Genomic DNA, 24,912 nt, shown 5'->3' with positions numbered 1-24,912 from the left:
GGGGTACAGTTATCAGGTTTGTGATTTCCGAGAAACCGAGGCCTTTTCCCCATCAACCGCATGAAAATAATCATGAGATCATATGAAACCTAAGAATCACCAGCCCCCCCCCCCCCTCCCCACAGATCTTTAAACTTTTTCTTTAATCCTTATTGTTGCGGCTCGACAAGTAGTCTAAGCTTAAGCTCTTACAAGACACTAATAGTTTATATCAAGCATCAGTTATTCTCTGCATTATAAGGGTATGAAATATGTGGGTCAGTAATCACAAGACAGATCTGGAGTACTTTCATGGATCACACCCAAATGTTGGTATGAGTAACCTGCTCTCATTTATATAAAATTATACAGTATTTGATATACTCATTTTGTTTGATACTTGATTTTCATCATCATCATCTCCTCTGCCAATTGACACAAAGGGTCTTGGTTACATTTCACCTGTTGTCTCTATCTTGATCTTTCAAGTTGATACTTCTCCATTTGTCATCTACTTCACGCTTCATAGTCCACAGCCATGTAGGTCTGGGGGCATGTGGAGCCCAGTTCAAAGTTTGGTGAACTAATCTCTCTTGGGGAGTGCAAAAAGTCCAAACCATCTCCATTTACCCCTCACCATGATCTCATCCACCTAAGGCACTCATAGTAATCTGTCTTATAGTTTCATTTCTACTCTTGTCCTGCTATTGAACTCCAAATATCCTTCTGAGGGCTTTGTTCTCAAATCTACTAGATCTATAGGAGATTTTCATTGTCATACCATGTCCCATATACAGTAGTAACACTGATATTGCTAAACATACAGTATATATATATATATAGTTTGATTTTTATATGTAATTTCTGGCGATTTAATTTCAAAATTTTACTTAACCTAGCCATTGTCTGATTTGTTTTTTTCAATCTTTAATACAGGGTCTTTATAATTTTAGTTTAATGAGCGATTATAGTTCCTGAATACTGTATTTAAATGATTTCAGCCACCTCATTAATCCTTTCAAAGCATTCCAAAGATATTTCCACTGCATATTCCATTTTCATCATCTATATCTTGAACCCAACTTCATGAGATATTTCATCCAAGCAAGCTTTGCAAGTCCTTTAGTGCACTAACTTTAACTTTGCACTTGCTGTGATCATGAAAACAGACCATCATATTTACATATTTAAGAGGAACTCCATAATAATGCAGGAGTCTCCTCAAAATTGGCCGGCACACACTATCAAAGGCTTTTTATACTTCAAAAGTGGACTATTATATTTTACTAATTACTCTACCGCATGTCTTAAAATGGAAGTTTAGTCAGTACAATTTCCACCTTATCATATGGCTTTATCTCGTAGAATGCTAAAGTATTTGCCACTACAACCCCAACCTCTTTATCCACTTTTGATTATTGCTCACCAATCATGGTGCAACAGAGCTATTTTTCTTTTATTATTATTATTATTATCTGGTCGTATAAAATGGAACTAGGAGTAACCCATTTAAATAACTTGGGTTTTTATAGCTAGGAAAAATATGAATTGTTTTTAAAATTTGTAGTATTTTATGAAAAGGGAAAAAATCAATGTATGTTCTAGGTATCCTAAAATTTCATAAAGTGAAGTGAGTTAAGTAGTAGAGTAATACATGTCATTGCAGAATTTTTTTTCCAAATCCTCTCTCAGGATGTCTCAAAATTGTGTTTATTGAGTGAAATTAAAAAAGAAAAAAAAGTTTCCTTGCAATGAATGTTTTTTATGTATAATTTATCTTTTTTGTTGCAGCTTTTATTCAGTCTTCTCTGAGGGTATTAAAGAGTTCAGTTGTTGTATTGCTTTAATACTATTAGTTATATTATAGCTGCTGAGGTATCCCAATTTTGTTTTTGCACTTTAAAGTTTTAGAAGCCTTCACAAATTTGTATAGTATTTTAAATTTTGTCATTCCCTTTAGAAATGCGCTCTTATGGTAGATTCCCTTAACCTGCATTAGGACTTTTAAGTAAATATCTTTAAAGCTTACTTAACTTCTAGTAGTTTAATTTTCACAAGATTTTCTCAAACTGGTAAAAAAGTTACATATTACAAAGCTAGTAGGAAAATACAAGCTACTAAAATTTTTGACCTTGGATAATGCAAATTTCTCTGTTCTGCCAACTGATGGGATTTTCCCTTTTGTTTCTGCTTGTTTAGTGCATAAGCTCATCATGTTCAGACGTTTGCTTTTTCCCTGGTATGAAATGTATTATGACTCTACGTGAGGTAATTTATGTTTGCTTAAATTTTTTTTATATTAGACATTATCTTATTCTTTACATGTTATCTAGTTTCATATGAAAATTTATTAAGACCCTTTGATGCAGATAATTTTTGGTACTTGGTATATATAATATATATCTGCATGTATGGGATTAATTAAACCATTAAAAAACCATAAATGCATTAGTTTAGGCAGCTAAAAACCAAGACTCGGCAGTGGGCAAGTACCACAAGAAATTAAGCTATTTTCTAACTTTCTATGTGGGGGTTGTTTGTCAAGTATTTACACTTTCCAGATCATTTGCCTGGCTAGATTCTCCTTAAGAAAGGGACACAAGGAAGAGATAGGAAAGTGAGCAGTAGAGAGCATAATGAAGTAGACATTAGGAAGCATGCTATTGCATAAATACAAGGAAGGGAACAGCTGAAAAGCAAAAGAAAGAATAAGTGCATAAGGAAGAAGTAGCCATAGAAAAAGGATAAAGCAGCAGAGTACAAAGTTGAAGAGCAGAGAAACCTGAAGTAGAGATCAGAAGGGAACAAAGATGATGATGTGAGAAAGACATCAACAGAAGCGAATAAAAAAGCCATGAGTGATAGCTAGTAGCAATACAGCAAAAGGAAGAGACACGAGTAGTACTGTATATAAAAGGCCAAAGAACAAAGGCAGAAAAACAGGTGACGCATAAGAAAAATGCAGATGTGAAAAAGTAAAAGTGTTCAGCAGACACACAAGGCAGAAGTGAGGAAGAAAGTGACAAGAAAGTGACAAAGAAGAAACAGATGTGCTCAAGTAAGTGAGAAAGTGAAGAGCACAATAAACAAGTATTATTAAGAGCAGCAGGGAAGCATATGGAAAATGTGATAAGAGAGAAGCCAACGAGCTGCATAAGATCAAGGAAGAAAAAGTGAGGAAAAAAAGCAGCAGAAGCCACAAAGTTAAGAAAAGCAGTGGGAAAAAAAAGCTGGCCAAGTGAGGAAAATATTAGCAAGAGTGACGAAGAGCATAAAAAAAAGCAACAGAGCACAAAGTTAGAATCGGCAATTGAGAGAAGAAATTGAAAAGGACTAAAAAGAAGTGAGGGAGTGAACAGTGAGGAAGAGAGAAATGAGAAAGAGAGCAGATGGAATAACGGAGGAGAGAGGAGCCTAAACAAGGTCAAAGTGGTGTAAGAAGAAGAATCGTAAAGAAGAGAAGAGGAAGAAGAACAGCAGTAGACTCCAAAAGGAGCAGAATAGCAGAAGACAAGGAACAAAGATGCAAGGCAGAGAGAACAGAAGAAGCAAGGAATAGTAGGGCTGCAGAAGAGCATAAAAGAAGAAAGGAGTGAGAAAAGAAGAGTGCAAGGAAGTGAATGAGCAGAATATGCAGATGAGCACAAGGAAGATAGGAGTGAAGCAGAGAGTAGTAGAAAATTAAGCGTGAAGAAGAGATGAGGATAAAAAAGAAAAGATCAGCAGAAGGAAAACAAGGATGAATTGAGGGAGAGAGCTACAGAAGAATGACTAAAAAGAAACTCTAGAAACAGAGAAGCAGAAGAGAACACAGGGTGGAGAGGAAGAAGAGAGCAGCAGATGATAAGGCATAGAAGAGAGAGAGGGCCTCAGAAAAGCGTAAGGAAGAAGAGAATGAGGAAAAAGTGAGGAAAGCAGCAGCTGAAAAGGAAAAGTGAGGAGAACAAGAAAAAAGCAGTAAAAGGACAAGGAAGAAAGAAACAAGGAAAAGCAGCATAAGAAATGAGGAAGATATTCAGGAAGAAGGAAGCAGAGGCCAATTAGTGAGTAGAATAGAGTAGCAGTAAAGTAAGCTGGAAAAAGTATAAAGGAAGAAAGTGAACAAAACTTTCAATGAAAAATAAGTGAGAGGACCAGAGAACACAGAAGAGGAAAAAATAGCAGATGGAAGTATTAAAGGAAAAGAACACTTGAAGAGGACAAGGAAGTGATGAAAAGAGGAACATTTCAGAAACTGACAAATAATTATAAAGTGAAGAAAGACAAGAGCAATTAAAACAGGTTAAGAAGAACCAAAGGCAAAGAGCAGCAGATGAGAGCATGAAGCAGTAAAGGAAATAAATTAGGAGGAGCATCAGAAGACAAAGAAGAGAGAGTGAAATAGAGAGCATTCAAAATATACGAGGCTAAGCGAGGGAGAGATCAGCAGAATAGCACAAGGGGAAGAAAGTTTGGCGACGAGAGGAAGGACCAGAAAGAAAAACGTGAATAGAGTTCAAGGATACAGTCGTTGTGAAATAGAGTTCAAAGGGAGTAGGCAGTTAAAAATAGCAGAAGAAATTAAGGACAAGAAAAAAAGAAATGAGGGAGAGAATAAACTTGAAGAGGGCAAAAAAGGAACAGTGTGAGTAAAGAGCACAATGAAAAATATCAGGAGCAGAACAACATGAAAGGACACAAGGAGAACAGCAGAGCAATGGAAATGAGTAGCTAAACACAGGATAAGGACAGAGTGAGGAAAGAGGTGAGCAGCAAGAAAGTAAAAATACAAGAGCTGCATAAGAGCACAAAGAAAGTGTTATTGAGAGAGCAGCCAAAAATGATAAGAAGAAAATTAAGGGAGTGAGCAGCACAAGTATTGTAGAAGGATCCCATAAATAGAGCTAAAGAAGGTAAAGTACAAAGAAAAATATAAAAGAGGAAGAAGAGGCCAGCAGACGAATGTAAGATCGAGGTAATGAAGAATAGCATAACGAGTAAGTAGTAGAGCAGCAGAAGAGGACAAGAAAGAAGCAAGGAATATGAGAGATGCAGATTACAAGAAAGAAAACTGCACAAAATCACAAGAAAAAAATGAGGAAGAATGCAGGAAAAGTTCACAAGAGAGAAAGTTTTAATTCAAGCACACAGCAGAAGGAAAAATAAGATGTGGGGAGCTTAAGAGGACAAAGAAGAAAGGACAAGTAAAGTAGGCATATTTTTTTCTTTTATTTCTCAAGTACAAGGAAGAAAGAAGTGAGGGAGTGCAGCAACAGAACACAAGGAAAGTAAGCACATAAATAAAGGAGAAAAAAAAGAGCAGATTGAGCAAAAGGAACAAGTGAGGGAGAGAGCAGCTGAAGAGTAAGAATACGAAGAAAATAATTAGGGAAAAAAATGGTCAAAGAAAAGGAAGTTCAGCAGTGTAGAAGACGTGGCAAGAGGATATGAAGAGATAACGAAGAAATGAGGAAGAGCACAAGGATAAAAGAGCAAGATAAAAGCTCAATGAAAACGGAGGACCAGAGTAACAACAGAAGAGCACAAGGAAAAGAAACAGTAATTAAGAGCAGCAAGAAAGGACTAGAAAGATAAATGTTAGGAAAAGCAGAAGAAATGAAGATTACAGCAGAAAAGAGAGTTCAAGGAAGTACAGAGGTTGGAAAAGCAGAACAACAACAAAGAGTAAAGTGAGGGAGAAAATATACTGAAGAGGGCGAAGAAGGAACAATGAGAGTAAAGAGCCCAAGTAGAACAGTAGTAAAATATGAAGAAGGAAGTTTAAGAGGAGAGCAGTTGACGAGAGAACAAGGGAGTAAGTTGTTCGAAAAAAAAACGTAGAAGACGACATGAGAGGAGCAGCAGATGAGCACAAAAATGTGAGGAAGAGGGCAATAACAAAATAGACAGCAGATTGAACACAAGGAAGAAGGCTTGGTAGGAAAAGAGAAAGGTTAAGAGAACTACTAGGAAAAGAGGTGAAGAGCAATATAAGCAGAAAGCTGCTATAGAATACTAAAAATTGAATAACAGGAATTGAAAGAGAGAGAGAGAATAAGGAGACATGACCAAGAAAAGTTTATTACAAAGGTGAAGGAGAGACAGCCAGGAACAAAAGCAATTCAATTGATATATGGAGAAACAAAATGGAGATAAACACAGTTGAAAGAGATCACCACTAGGGTAGCTAATGAGAAAACAGTATTTTCTAAAGTTACAACATGCTAAGGAAATTTGAGTGGAGAAAGGAGCAGCAGATGAAAGAAATTAGGAATTGTGTAGCATCAGGGGGACACACTAGAATTGGGCATTTACAATGTAATATTTTTAGTTTCTTTTGTGTGCATGAGTGTCTTATGGGAAGAAAACTCTTTGGCTGACCAAGGTTCTGATATGCAGCAATATGAACATCAGGTAAGAAAAAGGGAAATTCTATTCAATCTTGATACTAATCCCAACCGCAGCAGGAAACTGCTGCTCAAATGAATGTCCCTGCCTTTGAATGATTATGAAGAAAATTATTTTTAAATAATTGGCTTTTTTTCTATATTGTATGATACATTATTTTTTTAGAATAAGGTTTGAAAGTATAATATTCAGTTTTGAAACACAAAGTCACCAATAGTGTGTTAAATAACTAACTATCCACTTACCTCTGTCTGCACCATTGCAGGACGTTGTGCACGAAGATTACGGACGGTCTGGAACATATCAACAACACCTTCGTACTGCATACGCTCAAGAACTTGACTCAGCGTAATAAATACTCCAGTTCGACCAACACCAGCACTGGAAAAGGAAGATTGCATATATTTCCAAATAAACATAAATCCATATATTTCATTGTATTTTAATAATTCAATTACATGTAGTAAGTACAGTATTGGTAAAGTTCAGACTACTATCAAGTCCAATATGACTAAGTTCACAACATATGTTAAATTAGGTACATATTGGCATCAAAGTGAGGGCGGAAGATTAGTCAGAAATTAAGAAAAAAAAAGAGTTAAGTATTTCTTGGAACCCTGTAAAATAAAAGTGAAAAAGGCAATCAGTCAGCTAATTAATATGATGGTGAAATTAAATTGCCTTTTAACTTTTAAACAGAAGACAGTCAGATAGAAGAAAAATAGTAGGCAGGCTAAATTTTGGAGAAACAATTAGATTATCTGATAAAGAAAATGAATGGTCAGGATGGGTAAGTAAACGGGGTAAAGATGAAGAAAATGTGCAAATAGAGAAATGGAAGTCAAGGCGATATTTGGGCAATGTACTGAAATTAGAGAAGACAAGACATGGACTAGAGTATATTCCCATGAATATAATTTGACATTAGAGGTAAGAGAAAAGATAAAGCACAGGACCACCAGGATTAAAGACCTTCTGAAAGCACCAGTTACCAATCACTGGTGAGCTGATAGAAGAAGATGCAATTATAATGACAATGATAAAAAGAAAAAAAACGGTACCATGAGCTGGGGGGGAAAATATTGCAGTATATGTAATGGTAAACAGGATGAACGAACGTGATCATTATTGAGGGACAATACTGCTTTAACACTTGCATAAGAGGATGCACATTTATTGGACGAGGGCTGGAAAATGTTTATAAAAAAAAAAAAAGGGTTTCTTAAGGCTCAAATCAACATTTAGGTCCCTGGCCTGAATGCCATACTGTATGTGGGGTATAGGAAGAAGAATGCAAAATCCTGAAAAAAATTCAGAGCTTCCTATGGCAATGGAGAATGCGTATACAAAATAGTCAAAATTCCTCTTACTTTCATAGTTACAAGATAAATTAGTCAAAGTAACTCGATAAACCAAAAACATTGTTCCCTACAAGAAAATGCAGTATTTCTTCTGTTATCGTAAATTTAGATAATCATTACATTTTATTGAAAAAGCAATTGTGAACAATGGCATCTGTATAGCTTTCACGAGAGACAAGACGATATATTATTACACAGTAAATTCCACCCTTCGCCCTTCAGTCCTATCATAAAACCTCACAGAGAGTACATGTCTGAGTTTGATCTCTAACAATCACTCATTGAACATTCCCTCATTGTTAAGTTTGTTTTACTCATTTTTGGCAAGAATTTTATCATTTCGAAAAGGAAAAGATAATTTCAACATCTTGTTATAACATAAGGAAGAAGAAAATTTGCTCTATTGAGGAGAGAGAGAGAGAGAGAGAGAGAGAGAGAGAGAGAGAGAGAGAGAGAGAGAGAGAGAGAGAGAGAGAGAGAGAGAGAGAGAGAGTGTGTGTGTTTGCTATAGATATTGAGCAAAAGGATCTTCATTTATGATTATGATAAATACAACTTTATTTTCATTTATTAATATCCAAGAAAAGAACATAAAATTCATACTAATCAGGATTTATTAATACAGTATTATCTTTATAAAAATACAAAAAACCTTTCACCACCCCTATCTCAAAACTATACTTATTGACCTTCAAATTCTAATCTTTAGTTTTTTTTTTCCCCAAACAAATCCTATGCAGTTTGATGTCCTAAGTCACCTTATCAAGTGGTATGAATGTCATAGTCCTGTCCTTAGAAAACGGCATAAGCCGGCCGGCCCCCTTAAGTTATAATGATGAGAAAAAAATATTACTTTATCCACCACAATTATCGGTGGAAAATTAGATTGGATTCATGAACTTAGGCTATACAGCCAGCACTGGGATCTGTCAGACCAATCAGAACTGAAGTGCAATTGGGGAAACCTTGCACCTTAGACAGAAAGATGGAAGAAGAAAGGATACAAGAATCATGGTAAAAGAATATACAGAAAGTGCAGCTCCCTACGGTACCTGCACCATGGGCTATTGGTTTCAATCCTAACTAGTTATTTTAAAAATGTGATACAAATACCATATAAATCATGAGTATGGCAGAGAGTTGAGCAGGAAAGATTAATGGGAGAGGAACAAATTATCAAGATGGAAGAAGCAAATACAAAATGTGGGCAAGTCAAAATGTTAAGATAAGTTCTTTCTTTCAACATTAATAATATTCTAAAGCCATGTGTAAGACCACTACTGAAATCACATAAGACAGGGGGAGTAATACCATGTATTTATATACTTCTTGAGGATACATTAGATTAATGTACAAATAATGAGAGATACTTTATGATGTCCAAAAGCTGAAAAATAGACCAAGACTTTTAAGTATGACAGCCTGGTTATGTGATGAGAAAAGGTGAGAAGCAGTAATCAGTAAGTATTAGATAAGAAAAAGCCAGTAGGATGTGGGCCAAAAAATCATTGAGAAAGGTCATATAGGAAATAGTGTGGAACTAATTTCTCCCACAAGCCTTTTAAGTGAAAATTCTACATTGATTTTTTTAATGATTAAACTTGGTGAAATTACCTGAAAATACAAATTGCAGTATACAGTGCATGTTTACTTTTAAAGTTTTACATACAAGCTTGCATTAGTTTACATTTGATAGAGACATTAAAAACAAATCGTCAATTTCAGATACTGGTACTGCAGTAGGTCATAACCGTGACTTATGTCCATTCATATTTTCTTTCCTTTTGCTACAGAAGAATTGCGTACTTCACTTACCTACAATGTACAGTGATAGGGCCATCTTGTCCGAATTGTTCCTTCGTCTTATGCACTTGTCCAATAAAGTCAATAAAACCTTCACCAGACTTTGGCACACCCTGGAAATCAAAATTTATGTCCTGTATATCTATTCAGCAAATATATATAATACACAATCTATAAATCATAATTTCCATACATAACTTACATAAATGCACAGCAGGTTGAGAGAAAAGCCTTAAAATTATAGTTTGTACACCATACCTGTTCAGGCCATTCAATAAACTGGAACTGTCTTATGGTACGAGACTGGCCATCCCGTGCATCAGTGACCTGTTGATGAACAAAACAATTTATTTAAAACAATTTATCTCTATCTTCTATTCCTATCTAACCAGTTTATTATAAATAGTACTTTATAATAAATTTTAGCTTTATTGAAATCCTACTAATTGATCTGAAATGCATCGTCACATTCTGCCGCCATGTATATACTGTACTGAAATTTTATGCTTATAAAAAGAATTTGGTAACTAATAATATTTGGGTTTTTTATGCATTACTTAAGAAATACAACTATTACCATTATCATCAGCTGTATGTCTAATACTAATGCATCAATTTACACTACAGTAATGACAAAACAAATTTCAGTGCTTCTAATATCAAACATTATTCCCCGTCACTATTTCTTGTCATTCTGCGTATTAATTAGTATCCGTTGTAGAAGGGGTAATGCCAGTGATACAGTTGCCATTTTTACCATATTTGTTTGCTCAAGCATTGTTTGTAATCAGTTTATTTTTTATTATTATATTGTATTAGCCAAAGTGCTTTTTGTCATTAAAATGCTAAATAATACTACTGTTTATTATATAACAAACCACTTTTACCATCTCTTTAGAAAACTGTACATTTAGCATAATGCATATCCTATTTACCTAACTAAAACCTTTTGTAATATGTGATTAGCTGTAGATATGAGTGTTAACAAGTAAACCTACAGTTATGCAAAATTTGGTAAGAATGTTGCTATATCCAATGCTCTAAATGGGCATTTATCAATTCTACGATAATGTAGGAAGAAAACCATAGAATTCTAATTTTTCAAACAAAAGGTCATTTTAGACGCAAATGTATAATAAATATTACGAATAACACATTTTTCTGCAATAGATAAGTTAATTCTTGGACTAACGTAAGATCAATAGATATTTAATCTGTAATAACATTTAAATCAATTAGTACCGTACTGATCAAGTTTTCAAATACAACAGTATCCTGTATATGTAAATTTCATATTCAAACTGATTTTAAGAGTATGTTATGTTGGAAAAATGTAGCTAATATTGTTTCTTTGAATGAATTTTCATTTGACCTTTACCAGTTTACAAGCATGATTTCTAAATTACAGTACCCTCTGTTGTCATCCACAGGTTTCTTCTTCTATACATAATTTATAATAAAACAAAGTGAATAATACCTACATGCTTTAATTGATAGAAATAAATATCTGTAGTTTGGGAGACAATATGGTGGCAATCAATGGCTATGGCTTTTCCTGCAATGATCCGAGTTTTACCAAGCTTCTTCTAATTAATAACTTCAAATGCTTGTTGATGAAAGGGATTGTAAAATTTACTAGTTATATAACTGTATATGCAGAATTTTGTTCAAGACATCCTTAAATTGTTGTAACTTGCAACAGTTACATACACAACAGATCCCATTTCTTTGTAATACAATATAATTTTGATTAAATTCTGTTTTTTTAATGTAAATTTGACTTGAAGGGATAACTTGAAATTCTTTGAATAACTGGCCAATTTACCTTAAACTCCCTGAGAATATACTGAGGCATATTATATTCAGCTATTGGATCCACCACATAAAACTGATAGCGCTGAGATCGTTCATTTGGCCAATACTGATAACATTTTTCCTGAAAATAGAAAGGAAATTTATAATCCAATTTCTAAGAAATGTAACCTTTTTTAGGACAACCTTTAAGAATCAATGGCACTAATTCATTGCATAAATTAACACATGAGAACTAAGTATTTTGAAGATTCAAGCATTTTTTTCTTTACACAAACAAAATATGAGACATACTGAAACACCAATGTAAAATTTCAAACTTTCTGTAATAAAAAGGGACATTTTCACTTAAGAATTTCAAGTACTGCATTAATGCTAATATATGCAGATAAATTATTTGGTAAAGTAAAACTAGTTAGGCAATTTACAGTTGCCTTGTCAATATGGCTTATAATGAGAGGCATAGAGGCAATTTACAGTTGCCTTGTCAATATGGCTTATAATGAGGGGCATAGAGACTTTCATATATAAAAAGAAACTTGAAAATTTATAATAATTTGTGAATGAATTATTGTCTCAGTTACATTGTAATTATATACATTAATTATATAATATGATTGTCAAACTTGGTTTCTCTGAAACCTAAGTCAATAAAATAATTTTGAAACTAAATTTACTGTATTACTTTTATATCAATATAATAATTAGGGTAGCCATCAACTTAGACCCTTCAGGAACAAGCTTAGTAGAAAAATCTGATTCGTAATGAAGATTTTATAGCATAATTTATGCTTGAGCATTCAAGATATGCATTCTTCATAATTTCTAGCCTAAGCAAAGCCGTGCTTTATAGTTATCCAATATAAGAGACTTGTCTGGAAAATGCATCACTTCTAAAACTGTAGCCTAGAAAAACAAAAATTAGAAAGTAGGTGATAAGTAAAAAAGCCTGATAAGCTGAGGTGTTAAGGAAATTTCATTGGGATAAAATTAGAGCAAAAATGGTGCCATGTCTTATGACTATCGTAAGTCAGTCTCGCATATAAAACTTTGCAAAGATCTGGCTTGGGTCCTCTCCAATTAGTTGAGGTCTTTGAAGGTTAACTGCAATAGGTAAATACATAACATTAAGTACAACAGTTATGGAGAATCATTTAATTGGAATCTCATGCATTAAATCATTACCTCAACTAAAGTTAGGTTATTGATTGATTAGCAAAATGACTAGCAACAAATGATCAAATTTTGTGTGGGAGAGATAACTTTTGAGAAGCTGGGCTTTCATTAGAAGGGTTGCTCAACCTTGGGAGTAGTAGTAGTACTAGTTTTTTTTTTTTTTTTTTTTTTTTCTTTGGTCAATAAATATTTAGTTAACAAATTAGAGTTAACACATTCTATAAATTACTTCTTTAGATTTATTTATAAGATAAAAAAAACTGCAATGACAATCAGTACAACAAACTCAGATTTTTTTTATTAAATCGTGAAAAATAAAGGAATAAAATACTTCTTATTTCTATACTTACCCGATATTCATATTGCTTTCATTTCTGGAAGCTTGGAATGTCAACATTACTCCTTAAAATGGAGGAATTTCCCATCAGCTTTCCTTACAATATATTAAAACTAACAAAAATAACATGCTGTACATGTCTGATCCCTTCTTTAGTCTCAAAGTATAATTATTTCCCCATCCGTTTGACGACTATAATTAATGTAGAGGAGAGGGTAATGTATATGAACTTCCATTTTGATGTTAATACTGCTGACTCCCACACTCTTGAGGTGGTGGGTAGCTAGTGAAGGAAAGAGATAGGGCATTTAGTTTAGGCATTAGAGTACTCTGAACTCCAGATGGCCTGTTCAAAATTTCCTAATTACTTTTACATGACAAACTTTATTACCATCCTACACATAATTATATAAAAAATCAACAAATTAAAGGTTACTCAACTGCAACCGCAAAGTGAAATCCTACCAAACTAAACACTTAAATTAACCATTTTATCAGACCACACCCCCCACTAAGCCACAATAGGTACTAAAGCCAAGTAAATGTGACACGTCAATCTAGACTCCTAAGATAATTTTTTGAGTATTTATATAGGAAGTCATTGAGGTAGGGCAAAAAACCTTTCCAACCTGAAGATTTTAGCAAAATTTTCAGATATAGCTGTACTTTGCTTTTCATATCACAAACATTAATTATCAAATCTTGCATTAGACCTGGATGCAATTCCTTTTGCGATTTGTGACCAAACAGTTATACTGAATGACATGCCATTCTTGGACAGAGGTCATGTTTTGATTTTAATTCCACAAAAACTATATGCATTACCTCTTATTGTGCATACAATCATCCAAATAATATCAAACAAATCTCAATAGCCAAGGAAAACTATTCTGAATAAACAACCAACTCTAATGTCCATTGGATCATTCAAATAAAATTGAACGGCTCTTACCGGTTAAGGAAAACCTATCCCTTGAATGCACCACCACTTCGTTTAGTAAAGGAGGACATGAAAATTTTTTGTATATCTTAGCCTCAAATTCATTTCAGCTGTGAAATTGGGCAAAAATAGATAAATCCTCCTACAATTACCCGAATACAACAATTTCTTGTAGTTCACCAAATTTTTCTGATGCTAAAGATAACAGCAACAAATTTTATTGCCAGATCTTTAGTGCAAGTTTTTCAGAGGTTTAAAACATGCCTGATATGAACCAATCTAATCTGGTGTCAACATAGAAATCAATATATATTCATATCTACAATGATAGATTGAAAGTTTCTTACCATAGAAAAACTAGAACGGGCAATCGGTAGAGCGCATACCTTTGCCACCGCCACTTTTGTCACCAAGTAAACTGATGATGATGTGGGTATTGGATCTAAAAGCAGATATATGACAAGAAAGGCAATTGAATCAGGGACATTTTTGCAATAGTTTCATGCAAATCTGGTAAAAAAAAATCCACAATAAGGCAAAAAGAAAATTTTGACCTATTTGTGACCTTGGCCTTGATTTTTGACCCAATCACTCCCAAAATCTAATAAAAATGTCCATGGATCATGGTCAATCATACCACAAAATTTCATGAGATTCAGTCAAATAGTTATTGAGTTATGTGAATCACAAACACACACAGACATACAAACATACTCCTATCAATACATAACCTTCGCCGCAACGAAGGTAGCAAAGTTAACAAAACTTAAAATGTTAAAAGGGGGGTTCTGATGTAGCAAAAACTTATATTTGGGGAGGTGTTGGTCTCCAAAATCTTTCTAGTGAAAAGCTAGAACAAGGAATCGAATACGAAAAGAAAGTGCCAAAGAAATATTGTCCTCCTTACTTCAAGGCCAGTGCATAAACGCGCACAGCACAGACTTAGCGAGAATAAGGAAAACCTAAGGAATCAAGCTCTATTGAATCTGTCACAGAACCTCTAATGCTGAAATACGTTTGATGCATGAATACATATCGCATGGAACCAATACTGGTACTGGAGCCAAAGCTACCTGGTGGCTAGTATGTGCTTTCCTACCATCTTTTGAATTCTTCTGTGAAGTGTATGTTCATTTTTGCACACTCCTAGCACCAGACCAGTCAGGCATTCTCCTCAATCTTTGAGTTGAATACAGCCTTTGTAAATGTGGACTATTATCTTGGTGAGTATTTGAGGGATTGGCCCAAAACCAAAAGATTGGCTTTCATAAATATACCTTTGAATCCCCGACAAAGAGGGAATTCTTCGAATACAGATGGACAGGAAGGTTGAAGAGATATCTATTAATTAAATGGCAACATTCAATTAACATTATTATTGCACTCAGAACTGTTAAGGCCATTTCTATGGAATATAATATGTGAGGACTGCAAAATTTTGATAAAGAATTGGTTTCTGCAAGATACTTAGTTGTAAACATTCCAAAGAAAGGTTAGCTTAATCTATTATAAAAAAATGTTACCAAAGTATTACTGTCATTAGACTAAAAGATTAAATCCTTAATTTTATAATTAACATGGATAGGATCTTTAGACAAGTGAAGACTGGGGAATAGAGAAAGCTAGGAACTTTAACTACAGCCAGCATACATGGAAGAAGACAAAGCATATCTCGACATCCTTGCCTAATAAAATGGAGAAAACTTTTCTTTGATTTAATTCATACTACATGACAGATACTCAATAAGGGATCCTTTCATATTAATCTTGATTTTGCCCTGTTCCTTGATAAATGGAACTATCATGTGTACATTGTGTTCCCATTTCTAACTTCACATGTCTAACTATGAAAAGAAATACAAATTTGAGAAATTGTATCAATGGTCTACCTAGACCTTGTTAGTTTTGAATAAACATTTTACCTTTTATGAATCGGTAAACAATACCCCAACTGTAACTGAATTAAGAGGGGCCAGAGACCATGCAGTGTGAATCTGAAATGCATTTCATATCAACTAGATTTACTGTACTATTTTCCTTTTAAGAAAGAATAAACATCTAAAACTAATCATCTGAGCTTAGTCTCATTTAATTAACTGGCAACATTATAAGAGCCAATACACAGACTAATCAATATTTGAAGCTAAAACCTTCAATCTTATCTTTCGAAAGATTTGAAATAATTCATTAAGGTATTAGTAATAATCTGTAAATTCCCTGCTGATGAGTTCAAGGGTATGGAATAGATTGTAATCCATAACTAGATTTGCAATGATCTGTCTTGTGGGGTAGAACACAAATGAGATCTTGAATTATCAGGTATACTTAGAATTTGGGATGACAATTTGTATATCTTGCCCAAAAGAAACTACATGCCTTATCTTTATATTTGGATATAAAGTAATTCATCTTAAAGACTGATCTTCATTATTGTCTTTTAATATTCTATCTAAAGTGATTACTAAACTTTTTTTAATGTTTACAACTATGTACAAAAATTGAAGTGTATTTGATTAAAGTCATTTATGGAAGTGAGGTGCTAATCCCTACATTTACCACTCAAGAGAAAAACTTGTCACGCGAGTGACAGCCATTATACCATTTAGTTATCAAGTTTTAGCAAATCTTTAACAGACCTATGCAAAAGGAAAATATTTTGGCCCAAGGGAATCATACAATTTGCCATGCAAACCACACAATTAAAAGAGTTAAGGGGTGCTTATTTTTTTAAAAGGAGTGACATGATCAACAAGGCTATCATCTAGAAATATAAGGAATAATTGGGGGTTTAGAGGCGCTTACTTTAGGGAGAGGAGTGATATAAGGATCAAGACAGCCATCTTTGTCTTCTGCCTTGAAAATTCTAATTGTCTAAAAATTTGTATAAAAGTAGCTCGAAATACGGGAGTGCAAGGGTTTTGCAGCAGAAAGGTCAAAGTAAATAAAAAAAAATTGAGTAGCTCTATGAGAGGATCTCAAATCTGTGAGATACTGTATAACCTCAGAACCCTTACTAAATGGTGTAGTAGAACCACTAGATACCACTTGAGATCATAGGCTACGGTTTGAAACAGGTTAAGCCCAAAATATTACTCCGAATCTATAGCTTAATGGCTTTCTGTGCTTCTACAAAAGAAGCTAATGATGGTAAATGTAATATCATGACTATTAAAAGTAACTTGTTAGGCTGTAGTAGTGTCAAATGCTGCTAGTGGCCTTATTGTCATTAGTTGCTCTGTAAAAAAGTTGCCAAGCCTTATCCAGCTGAAAACTAAAAGTAAGTTTTCTTATACTTTGAACTTTAATCTAATGAAACGCTTTACAAAAAGGAACAGCGACAAAGATAATGCAAAGCATGACCACCAAAAAACAATTCTTATGCACACCAGTGCAGTGACTGCTAACAAATCTGGAAAAAATGTAAAAACTCAACATCAGGAACTGAGGAGCACATTGTTTTAGTGCCATGTTGACTTTGAAACTCAAGGAGCGATACATGCTCAGCATGTTATTGTTCTTAGATGCTGGCAAGTCCCATTGCTTAACTAGAGGCATTAATATATTGTAGGGAAAGGGAAAGGTAAATTTTTAAATTCTAAGGAGTAACGTTGACACTCCAAGCTCCCACAGATGAAAGCAGTATGAACATCAGGGGAGGTTCATATAAATAAAATAAGTGCAGTAATTACACAGTATTACTGAATATTCTATTGCTATCTTTTAACAATATACAGAGTAAATGTTATTTAGATGTGCTTAACATGCAATTGGACAATTTTGAAGTACAGCACTGCACATAAGACAGATTATAACGTTCATTACTCGTTACACCACAGTATTTGGTAAAGATAAAGGGGGGCTGCTAAATTGTGCTAGTTACCAATACACCTAGACATATAATATTAAAATTTAAGATACCTCTCACGTTCTTATATAAGCCTGCAAGGTAAATTTAGTGTTAATTAAGATTTCCCTTACCCTTCCCATTTCTTTGAGCTTTGTTAACATAACAACAATTGTAGAGTTGTGCTCCCACAACATTCGCCAGAAGTCATCCACTGTTTCCTGAAGAGGACCTTGTGTTGCAATATAGGCATATCGATACCTGTAAGTAAAAAAAATAATTTAAATTTTTCGTGAAGTTTCCTCCTTAATTACATGCTGGAAATCTTAATGATACCGAGATGCATTTTGGTCAATACCAGAGAAAATTTTTTTGTAGAAACTCACAAGAGCACTAACATGTACTATATACAGTACTGTAATAAAAATCTAAATGCATGTACTTACTGTAAATGGCATAAACTTTTCATTAACACACCAGAATAGTAAAATCGATTAGTTTATCAATCTCAAAGTTTGATATTACAGTATTTACCTGTAACCATCGATAAAGCTGGCATTGATATAGTCTGATCCTTCGGTACCACGGAGAGGCTGTAGGCATACTCGACTAGATTCAAATGGCAGGATATTCACCAAGCGGTTTTTGAACTTGTTAACTGGCAAGTTGGCGCTGACAAATCTTGAAGGCTGAGCTTTAATGTTAGCCAGGCGCTGGAAAAGGATTTAATTATTTAGGTATGTTTATTGAGGTAGTGCTTCAAGTATTATCATCACTTGAATATTTCTGGAGAAACACTCAATACATTTTTCACATCTTTCACAAATGATGCCACTAACCTTGAACTCCAGTTCCATTCCAGTAACATTATCGCCAGGTTCGATGGCTAGTAGCTTCTGAATGTGGCCATGCAAACTGCGAGCTGGTACCTCTGAAGCCCCTGCCATCACGGCTTCCAATAAAGCATCATGGATGAAGATATACTGGTCTTCAGTTTGAACCTATGAAAGAAAAGTTAAATTTTTATGAATTTCTTGCCTTGACTCTTACAATATCCAAATCTTTGACAAGAGATATCTCCTTCACAATTGCCAGATAATGAAAATGATCCCTGGTACAAAAAATCTACATATTACTTTATAACACAAGAGGCTAAGACTCAAGATGTCAATTATTTCTAATAAAGTTAGAAATAAATACATTACCATATAATTTCTTTGAGCTCGCAGACAGGTAACATGACCATATATGTCCACAGTTCGTTCATGCTTGATTCTTTCTAGCATAGCATCTATAACGATGAAAGCTCCTGTTCGTCCAACACCAGCACTGAAGGGTAGAATACAGTGTGTCTTATTAAATATGAGATAAAAAGAAAATTGGTTGTTTAGCTAATAAAAATTCCAGTGTGTCTTATTAAACATGAAATAAAAAAAAAATTGGTTGTTTTAACTAATAAAAATTCCGTACGAATCAATTTCCACTTATATTGCAGGATGATACATGATTTCAAATAACATTTTCCCTTAAAAACAATAAGAGATAAAGCTCACCTGCAATGAACAATTATTGGTCCTGCCTCTGGGGGGTTAACATGACGCACACGACGGAGGAACATTAAGAAAGGAGTAGGATGGTCTGGAACACCATGGTCTGGCCAAGCAGTGAACTGGAACTGTCGAACTTCACGGCGATCCAAACTGCCAGACTGAAATCATAGGGTATATATATCATTTATTATTCCACATATAATAAAAAATAAAAAATTCACATGGCTAAATACATACTTATGTACAATAGTGGCACGACTGAACTTGATAAAAAAAAATAGGACTATTCAAACATAGTTGATATACACCTGTTCTATGAATACATCACTCCAGTTAGAAATAATGATTACATATAGAAAGTTTACAGTTTTCAATTATGTAGCTTCTATAATTAGAATTTTTCAATTAATTGGCTCAACTCTCAAAATAAGGTAAAAAGAGAAATTCTTATAGAAAAAGTAAGATAAAACAGAATACTAAATTATATACAAAAATAAATAAATGTTTAAGCAACCAACTCAGCATAACCTTACCCTTTGAAGTTGGAATGTTCGAACAGTGTATGTGGCCAACTCTTGGACATCAGTCAGCGTTACATGCATAATACCATAGGTTTCAGTTCCAGACATTCTTCCTGGCCAGTATTGGTCACATTTAATTCTAGTACGCTCTTCTAATTTGGTCATCATGACGAGAGTTTGCGAACGTTGCTCCCAACACATGCGCCAGAAATCCCCGAAAGATTCAGGTAGTGGGCCCTACAAAATTACAAAATGTATTTTGATACTAAAGAAATATAAAGACTATTTTAGACTTTAGAAAAGAAGTCTAAACCACTGATGTCTAAGAGGAAAATACTGTATAAAGTGTCCAAAACGTCATTTAATTTTTTACCATAAATGCACACAATAATTAGATAAAATCACAAGAATTTAAAATCACCTACCTGAGTGGCAATATAAGCATTCTGTTTGCGGTACCCATCGCAGAAATTAGCATTGATATAATCACTGCCTGGCACTCCTTCAAGTGTTTGCAATACAACTCTCGAGTGATCATAAGCAATTACATTAGCATAACGATTCTTTGGTTTATTGATTTCTAGATTACTGTTGTCCCATGTAAACTGCTGACCTGGTTCAATAGACTGATGAAGAATGAATAATTAGTACAGGCATGATATGAAAATTATGCATATTTTATACATATGAATTCATTGTACTAAGAATTAGGTATTTCCTCTAACATTGTTAAAGGAAATAAGGTTTAAAATTTACAGCAACAAGAATGAAGGAAAAACTATATGGTGCATCAGAAACTAACATTATATCAAATTCACATAAAATATGAAATATAATAACCCAAATAGATACACTACACTTGTTAAATTAAATGTTTTTACCTCATACTCCTGGGAGAATTTCTGGTTGTCATTTGCTTTCAAAACCTCTATGTGATCTCCAAGCTGTGCAATAGGAATAGGAGGATGGGATATCATACCAGGAGTCTGGAAATTTAACCTCCTCATTTCCACAGGATCTGAGGGAGCTGCAGGTATAATCCCAACTCCTCCTCCACCCCCACCTCCACCAACACTGCCATGACCAGCCCCAAGGTCTGCCATTAAGGGCTTCGTTACTTGAGCTTGATCTGGGGATTTTGGCTGTCTGCGACGTCTGCAATATAATAAACTTGTAATCTACCGTTTTAAAAGATTTACAACCAACTACAAAGCTATAATCTAGTAAAGAAATTTTCATGCAAGATTCAATGACCCAGTTTAATGATAACATCACACAGGATATTTTACAAACTTTTACAAATTTCATACTGTATTTTTTAATGCCTGTCTAAAGGAATATTCCCTGTATATAGAGGAATTTGAATACAGTAATGGACATTACAATATACATTAGGCTAAGAAATCAAGACAATTCAACACTTTTATCCTGGAAAATAATCTTTTATAAAACTACAGATAGGCCATCACTACTCCGGCAACTTACGGACCAGGAGGGTGCCGGATTATCCATTTTCCGGGATTATCCAATATTACACGTAGTCACCGACTTACGTCCAATATAGGGACTGATACGTGTCGTAAGTTGAGAAAAAAGTTTCCATATAGTTATTATGATGCGTCATGATTCGGCAATCATCCAAGTCATATTTTATCAATGTTTTCTTACTGTATATCATTATTCCATTTTCTTATTTAAGAGGATATCATACATAAATACATATACCAAAGCATTTCCCCCAATTTTGGGGGTAGCTGACATCAAACAAATGAAACAAAAAAGGGGACCTCTCCTCTCTACGTTCCTCCCAGCCTGACAAGGGACTCAACCGAGTTCGGCTGGTACTGCTAGGGTGCCACCGCCCGCCCTCCCCCGTTATCCACCACAGATGAAGCTTCATAACGCTAAATCCCCTACTGCTGCTACCTCCGTGGTCAATCAAGGCACCGGAGGAAGCAGCAGGGCCTACCGCAACTGCGTCACAATCACTCGCCCTTCATTCCTATTTCTAGCACGCTCTCTTGCCTCTCTCACATCCATCCTCCTATCATCCAGAGGTTCCTTCACTCCATCCATCCACCCAAACCTTGGCCTTCCTTTTGTACTTCTCCCATCAACTCTTGCATTCATCACCTTTAGCAGACAGTCATTTTCCATTCTCTCAACATGGCCAAACCACCTCAATACATTCATATCCACTCTAGTTGCCAACTCATTTCTTACACCCGTTCTCACCCTCACTACTTCGTTCCTAACTCTATCTACTCGAGATACACCAGCCATACTCCTTAGACACTTCATCTCAAACACATTCAATTTCTGTCTCTCCGTCACTTTCATTCCCCACAACTTCGATCCATACATCACAGTTGGTACAATCACTTTCTCATACAGAACTCTCTTTACATTCATGCCCAACCCTCTATTGTTTACTACTCCCTTAACTGCCCCCAACACTTTGCATCCTTCATTCACTCTCTGATGTACGTCTGCTTCCACTCCACCATTTTCTGCAACAACAGACCCTAAGTACTTGAAACTGATCCACCTCCTCAAGTAACTCTCCTTTCAACATGACATTCAACCTCGCACCACCTTCTCTTCTCGTACATCTCATAACCTTACTCTTACCCACATTGACTCTCAACTTCTTTCTTTCACACACCCTTCCAAATCTGTCACTAATCGGCCAAGCTTCTCTTCTGTGTCCGCAACCAGTACAGTATCATCTGCAAACAACAACTGATTTACCTCCCATTCATGGTCATTCTCGTCTACCAGTTTTAATCCTCGTCCAAGCACTCGAGCATTCACCTCTCCCACCACTCCATCAACATACAAGTTAAACAACCACGGCGACATCACACATCCCTGTCTCAGCCCCACTCTCACTGGAAACCAATCGCTCACTTCATTTCCTATCCTAACACATGCTTTACTACCTTTGTATAAACTTTTCACTGCTTGCAACAACCTTCCACCAACTCCATATAACCTCATCACATTCCACATTGCTTCCCTATCAACTCTATCATACGCTTTCTCCAGATCCATAAACGCAACATACACCTCCTTACCTTTTGCTAAATATTTCTCGCATATCTGCCTAACTGTAAAAATGTGATTCATACAAACCCTACCTTTTCTAAAACCACCCTGTACTTCTAAGATTGCATTCTCTGTTTTATCCTTAATCCTATTAATCAGTAATCTATCATACACTTTTCCAATTACACTCAACAAACTAATATCATATGCTCTATTAAAGCATTTTTGTATTCTACCTTTTCAATGTCGAAAGAATTTTAAACATCAAGAATTACTCAATATTTAGTTTACCTATAGTTATGATCAGCTGATCTGAAGGTCTCACTACCGTATCGAAAGATTGTGCACATATGAGTGGCATATTTCGTATATAATTTCTTAATCGAGATAACTACATGATGAATATTACATCAGCCCCATATTGCAGGATATCACAGTTTTCATACAATTTGTTTGTAACCCTTATTATTAGTTATCATCTGAACACCTTCTCACTCGTTGTGTGAGTGTGCCAACATATGCCAATGCTTACGGGTAGTTAATTTTTAAAGCTTCATACAGTATTTAATTTTCTACATATCATCGATCCTTCATATTTCATTAAGCCTTATTGTGGTTTATTAAAGCATGTTTGTATTCTATTTTTCAATTTCTTGAGCATTTCAATAATCAACAATTAATTTTGGTAGGCATCAGCTGATCTCAAGGTCATACTACCATATAGCGATAATGCACACATACAGTGAGATTAACATGAAATTTTTTAAATAATCTTCTTAATTTATCCAAAATCTTTTCATAATGAATATTACATCAGCACCTATATGTAATAGTAACAATATCCATAGAGTTTGTTTATAGACCTTATTGTTATTCATCATTAGAACACAAACACACCACACTCACTCGCTCACTCACTTTGCATTTTGATTTTTAATTCATCATTAAATCTTCATATTTCTTTACACTTCATTAGAAAGAATAAAATCAATATTATTATTACTTAACCAATACTTGTTAAGATATCTGTTGCTGCAAAAGCTAACTTATACACAGATGCATTCGTTTGTTCGTTATGATCGGTGATGAAACCTATACAAAGCAGTGGTTGCAATTTCATGTTGCATGCTTAGCAAAAGCCTGGCATAAAATTGTCTTTCATTCAATTTATTTTGGATTTGTTTCAGCTTGTGTAATGTGCAGCTAAACTGTTTCAAACAATACACTAAAACCCTTTTTCCTGCTGAAATGAAGGTACAGTATGTCTTATACAGTATTTGTTTACATTGGAAACAGCGCTGCCAACCGGCCAGTAGCAAAAATAATTGAGAAACAGTGCCGCCAACCAAGCGGCCAGTAGCAAAAATAATTGAGAAACAGTGCCGCCAACCAAGCGGCCAGTAGCAAAAATAATGCCGATTAACTGATGTTTCCGGATTATAGATTGCCAAATTATTGATGGTCAACCTGTACAATATAAAGTTTAACTGAAATCAGATGCCCACAAAATAATGAACTTACTGCAAGCAAAAAAAAAAAAAAAACATTTATATCTTAACATGAAATCATTGTGCTGACACAGAATACTGTACCCTCAATGTACCTCATACAGATACCACTCACAGCATGAGCTAATGTTTGCATAAGGTCAGTTTAATCTAACAAAAACAATTAAAAGGTTATTTGTATCTTCCTCTGAACACCAGATGCGTTATCTTTTGTCTTATTTTTTTATTTATTCCATTTGGTTAGTCTCTGCACAACTTCTTTAACTTTACCTTGCTACAATTTTGGTTTCTTATTTTTAAAGAAATCCTTCATGAAAGCCTCTTTAAAAATTTCAGAAAATCTTGTTTCAAGAATATCTATATCATCAAATTAAGAGATGGAAAATTTTCAATGCAATAGCCAGAATTTGGTTAATTTCCAAAGAACCTTTAAAACAAAAATTCTTAAATAAAGCTCAGATATCATAAACAACCATGATATTTTATTTTAGACTTGTTTCTCCACATGTAAGTTATGTTGTCTGCTAAAACTAGAGACCAGTCGAGGACAAAATAGAATGCCATGTTTTAACCCTACTCTACTATCGAACATGGATTTGAGCAATGTATAAATTTACTTTGTATTTAACGGACACTTTTTAAAATA

At 34.6% G+C, this 24,912-nt stretch overlaps 1 protein-coding gene and 1 long non-coding RNA gene across 2 annotated transcripts in view; one reads left to right on the top strand and one right to left on the bottom strand.

Moving 5' to 3' along the window:
- The window catches only part of LOC137648726 (uncharacterized), a 78,626-nt gene extending 70,511 nt beyond the window's left edge, over nt 1-8,115 (top strand). Inside the window, exon 3 of the long non-coding RNA XR_011045689.1 lies at nt 6,632-8,115. This is a non-coding gene — a long non-coding RNA (uncharacterized lncRNA). The remainder of the gene's footprint in view (nt 1-6,631) is intronic.
- Nucleotides 1-24,912, bottom strand: part of Lar (tyrosine-protein phosphatase Lar) — a 119,499-nt gene that overhangs the window by 12,786 nt on the left and 81,801 nt on the right. Inside the window, exons 20-31 of the mRNA XM_068381781.1 lie at nt 20,592-20,865; nt 20,136-20,336; nt 19,723-19,947; nt 19,193-19,347; nt 18,845-18,968; nt 18,479-18,640; nt 18,174-18,352; nt 17,774-17,900; nt 11,356-11,466; nt 9,789-9,857; nt 9,543-9,643; nt 6,612-6,747 (exon numbers count right to left, since the gene is read on the bottom strand). Of these exons, the coding sequence (XP_068237882.1) occupies nt 6,612-6,747; nt 9,543-9,643; nt 9,789-9,857; nt 11,356-11,466; nt 17,774-17,900; nt 18,174-18,352; nt 18,479-18,640; nt 18,845-18,968; nt 19,193-19,347; nt 19,723-19,947; nt 20,136-20,336; nt 20,592-20,865 (1,864 nt within the window). The remainder of the gene's footprint in view (nt 1-6,611; nt 6,748-9,542; nt 9,644-9,788; nt 9,858-11,355; nt 11,467-17,773; nt 17,901-18,173; nt 18,353-18,478; nt 18,641-18,844; nt 18,969-19,192; nt 19,348-19,722; nt 19,948-20,135; nt 20,337-20,591; nt 20,866-24,912) is intronic.

Source organism: Palaemon carinicauda, chromosome 10, assembly GCF_036898095.1.
Source record: "Palaemon carinicauda isolate YSFRI2023 chromosome 10, ASM3689809v2, whole genome shotgun sequence".
Lineage (NCBI taxonomy): Eukaryota > Metazoa > Arthropoda > Malacostraca > Decapoda > Palaemonidae > Palaemon > Palaemon carinicauda.
The sequence above is the reverse complement of the archived record's forward strand: the minus strand, read 5'-3'. Positions and strand labels throughout refer to the sequence as shown.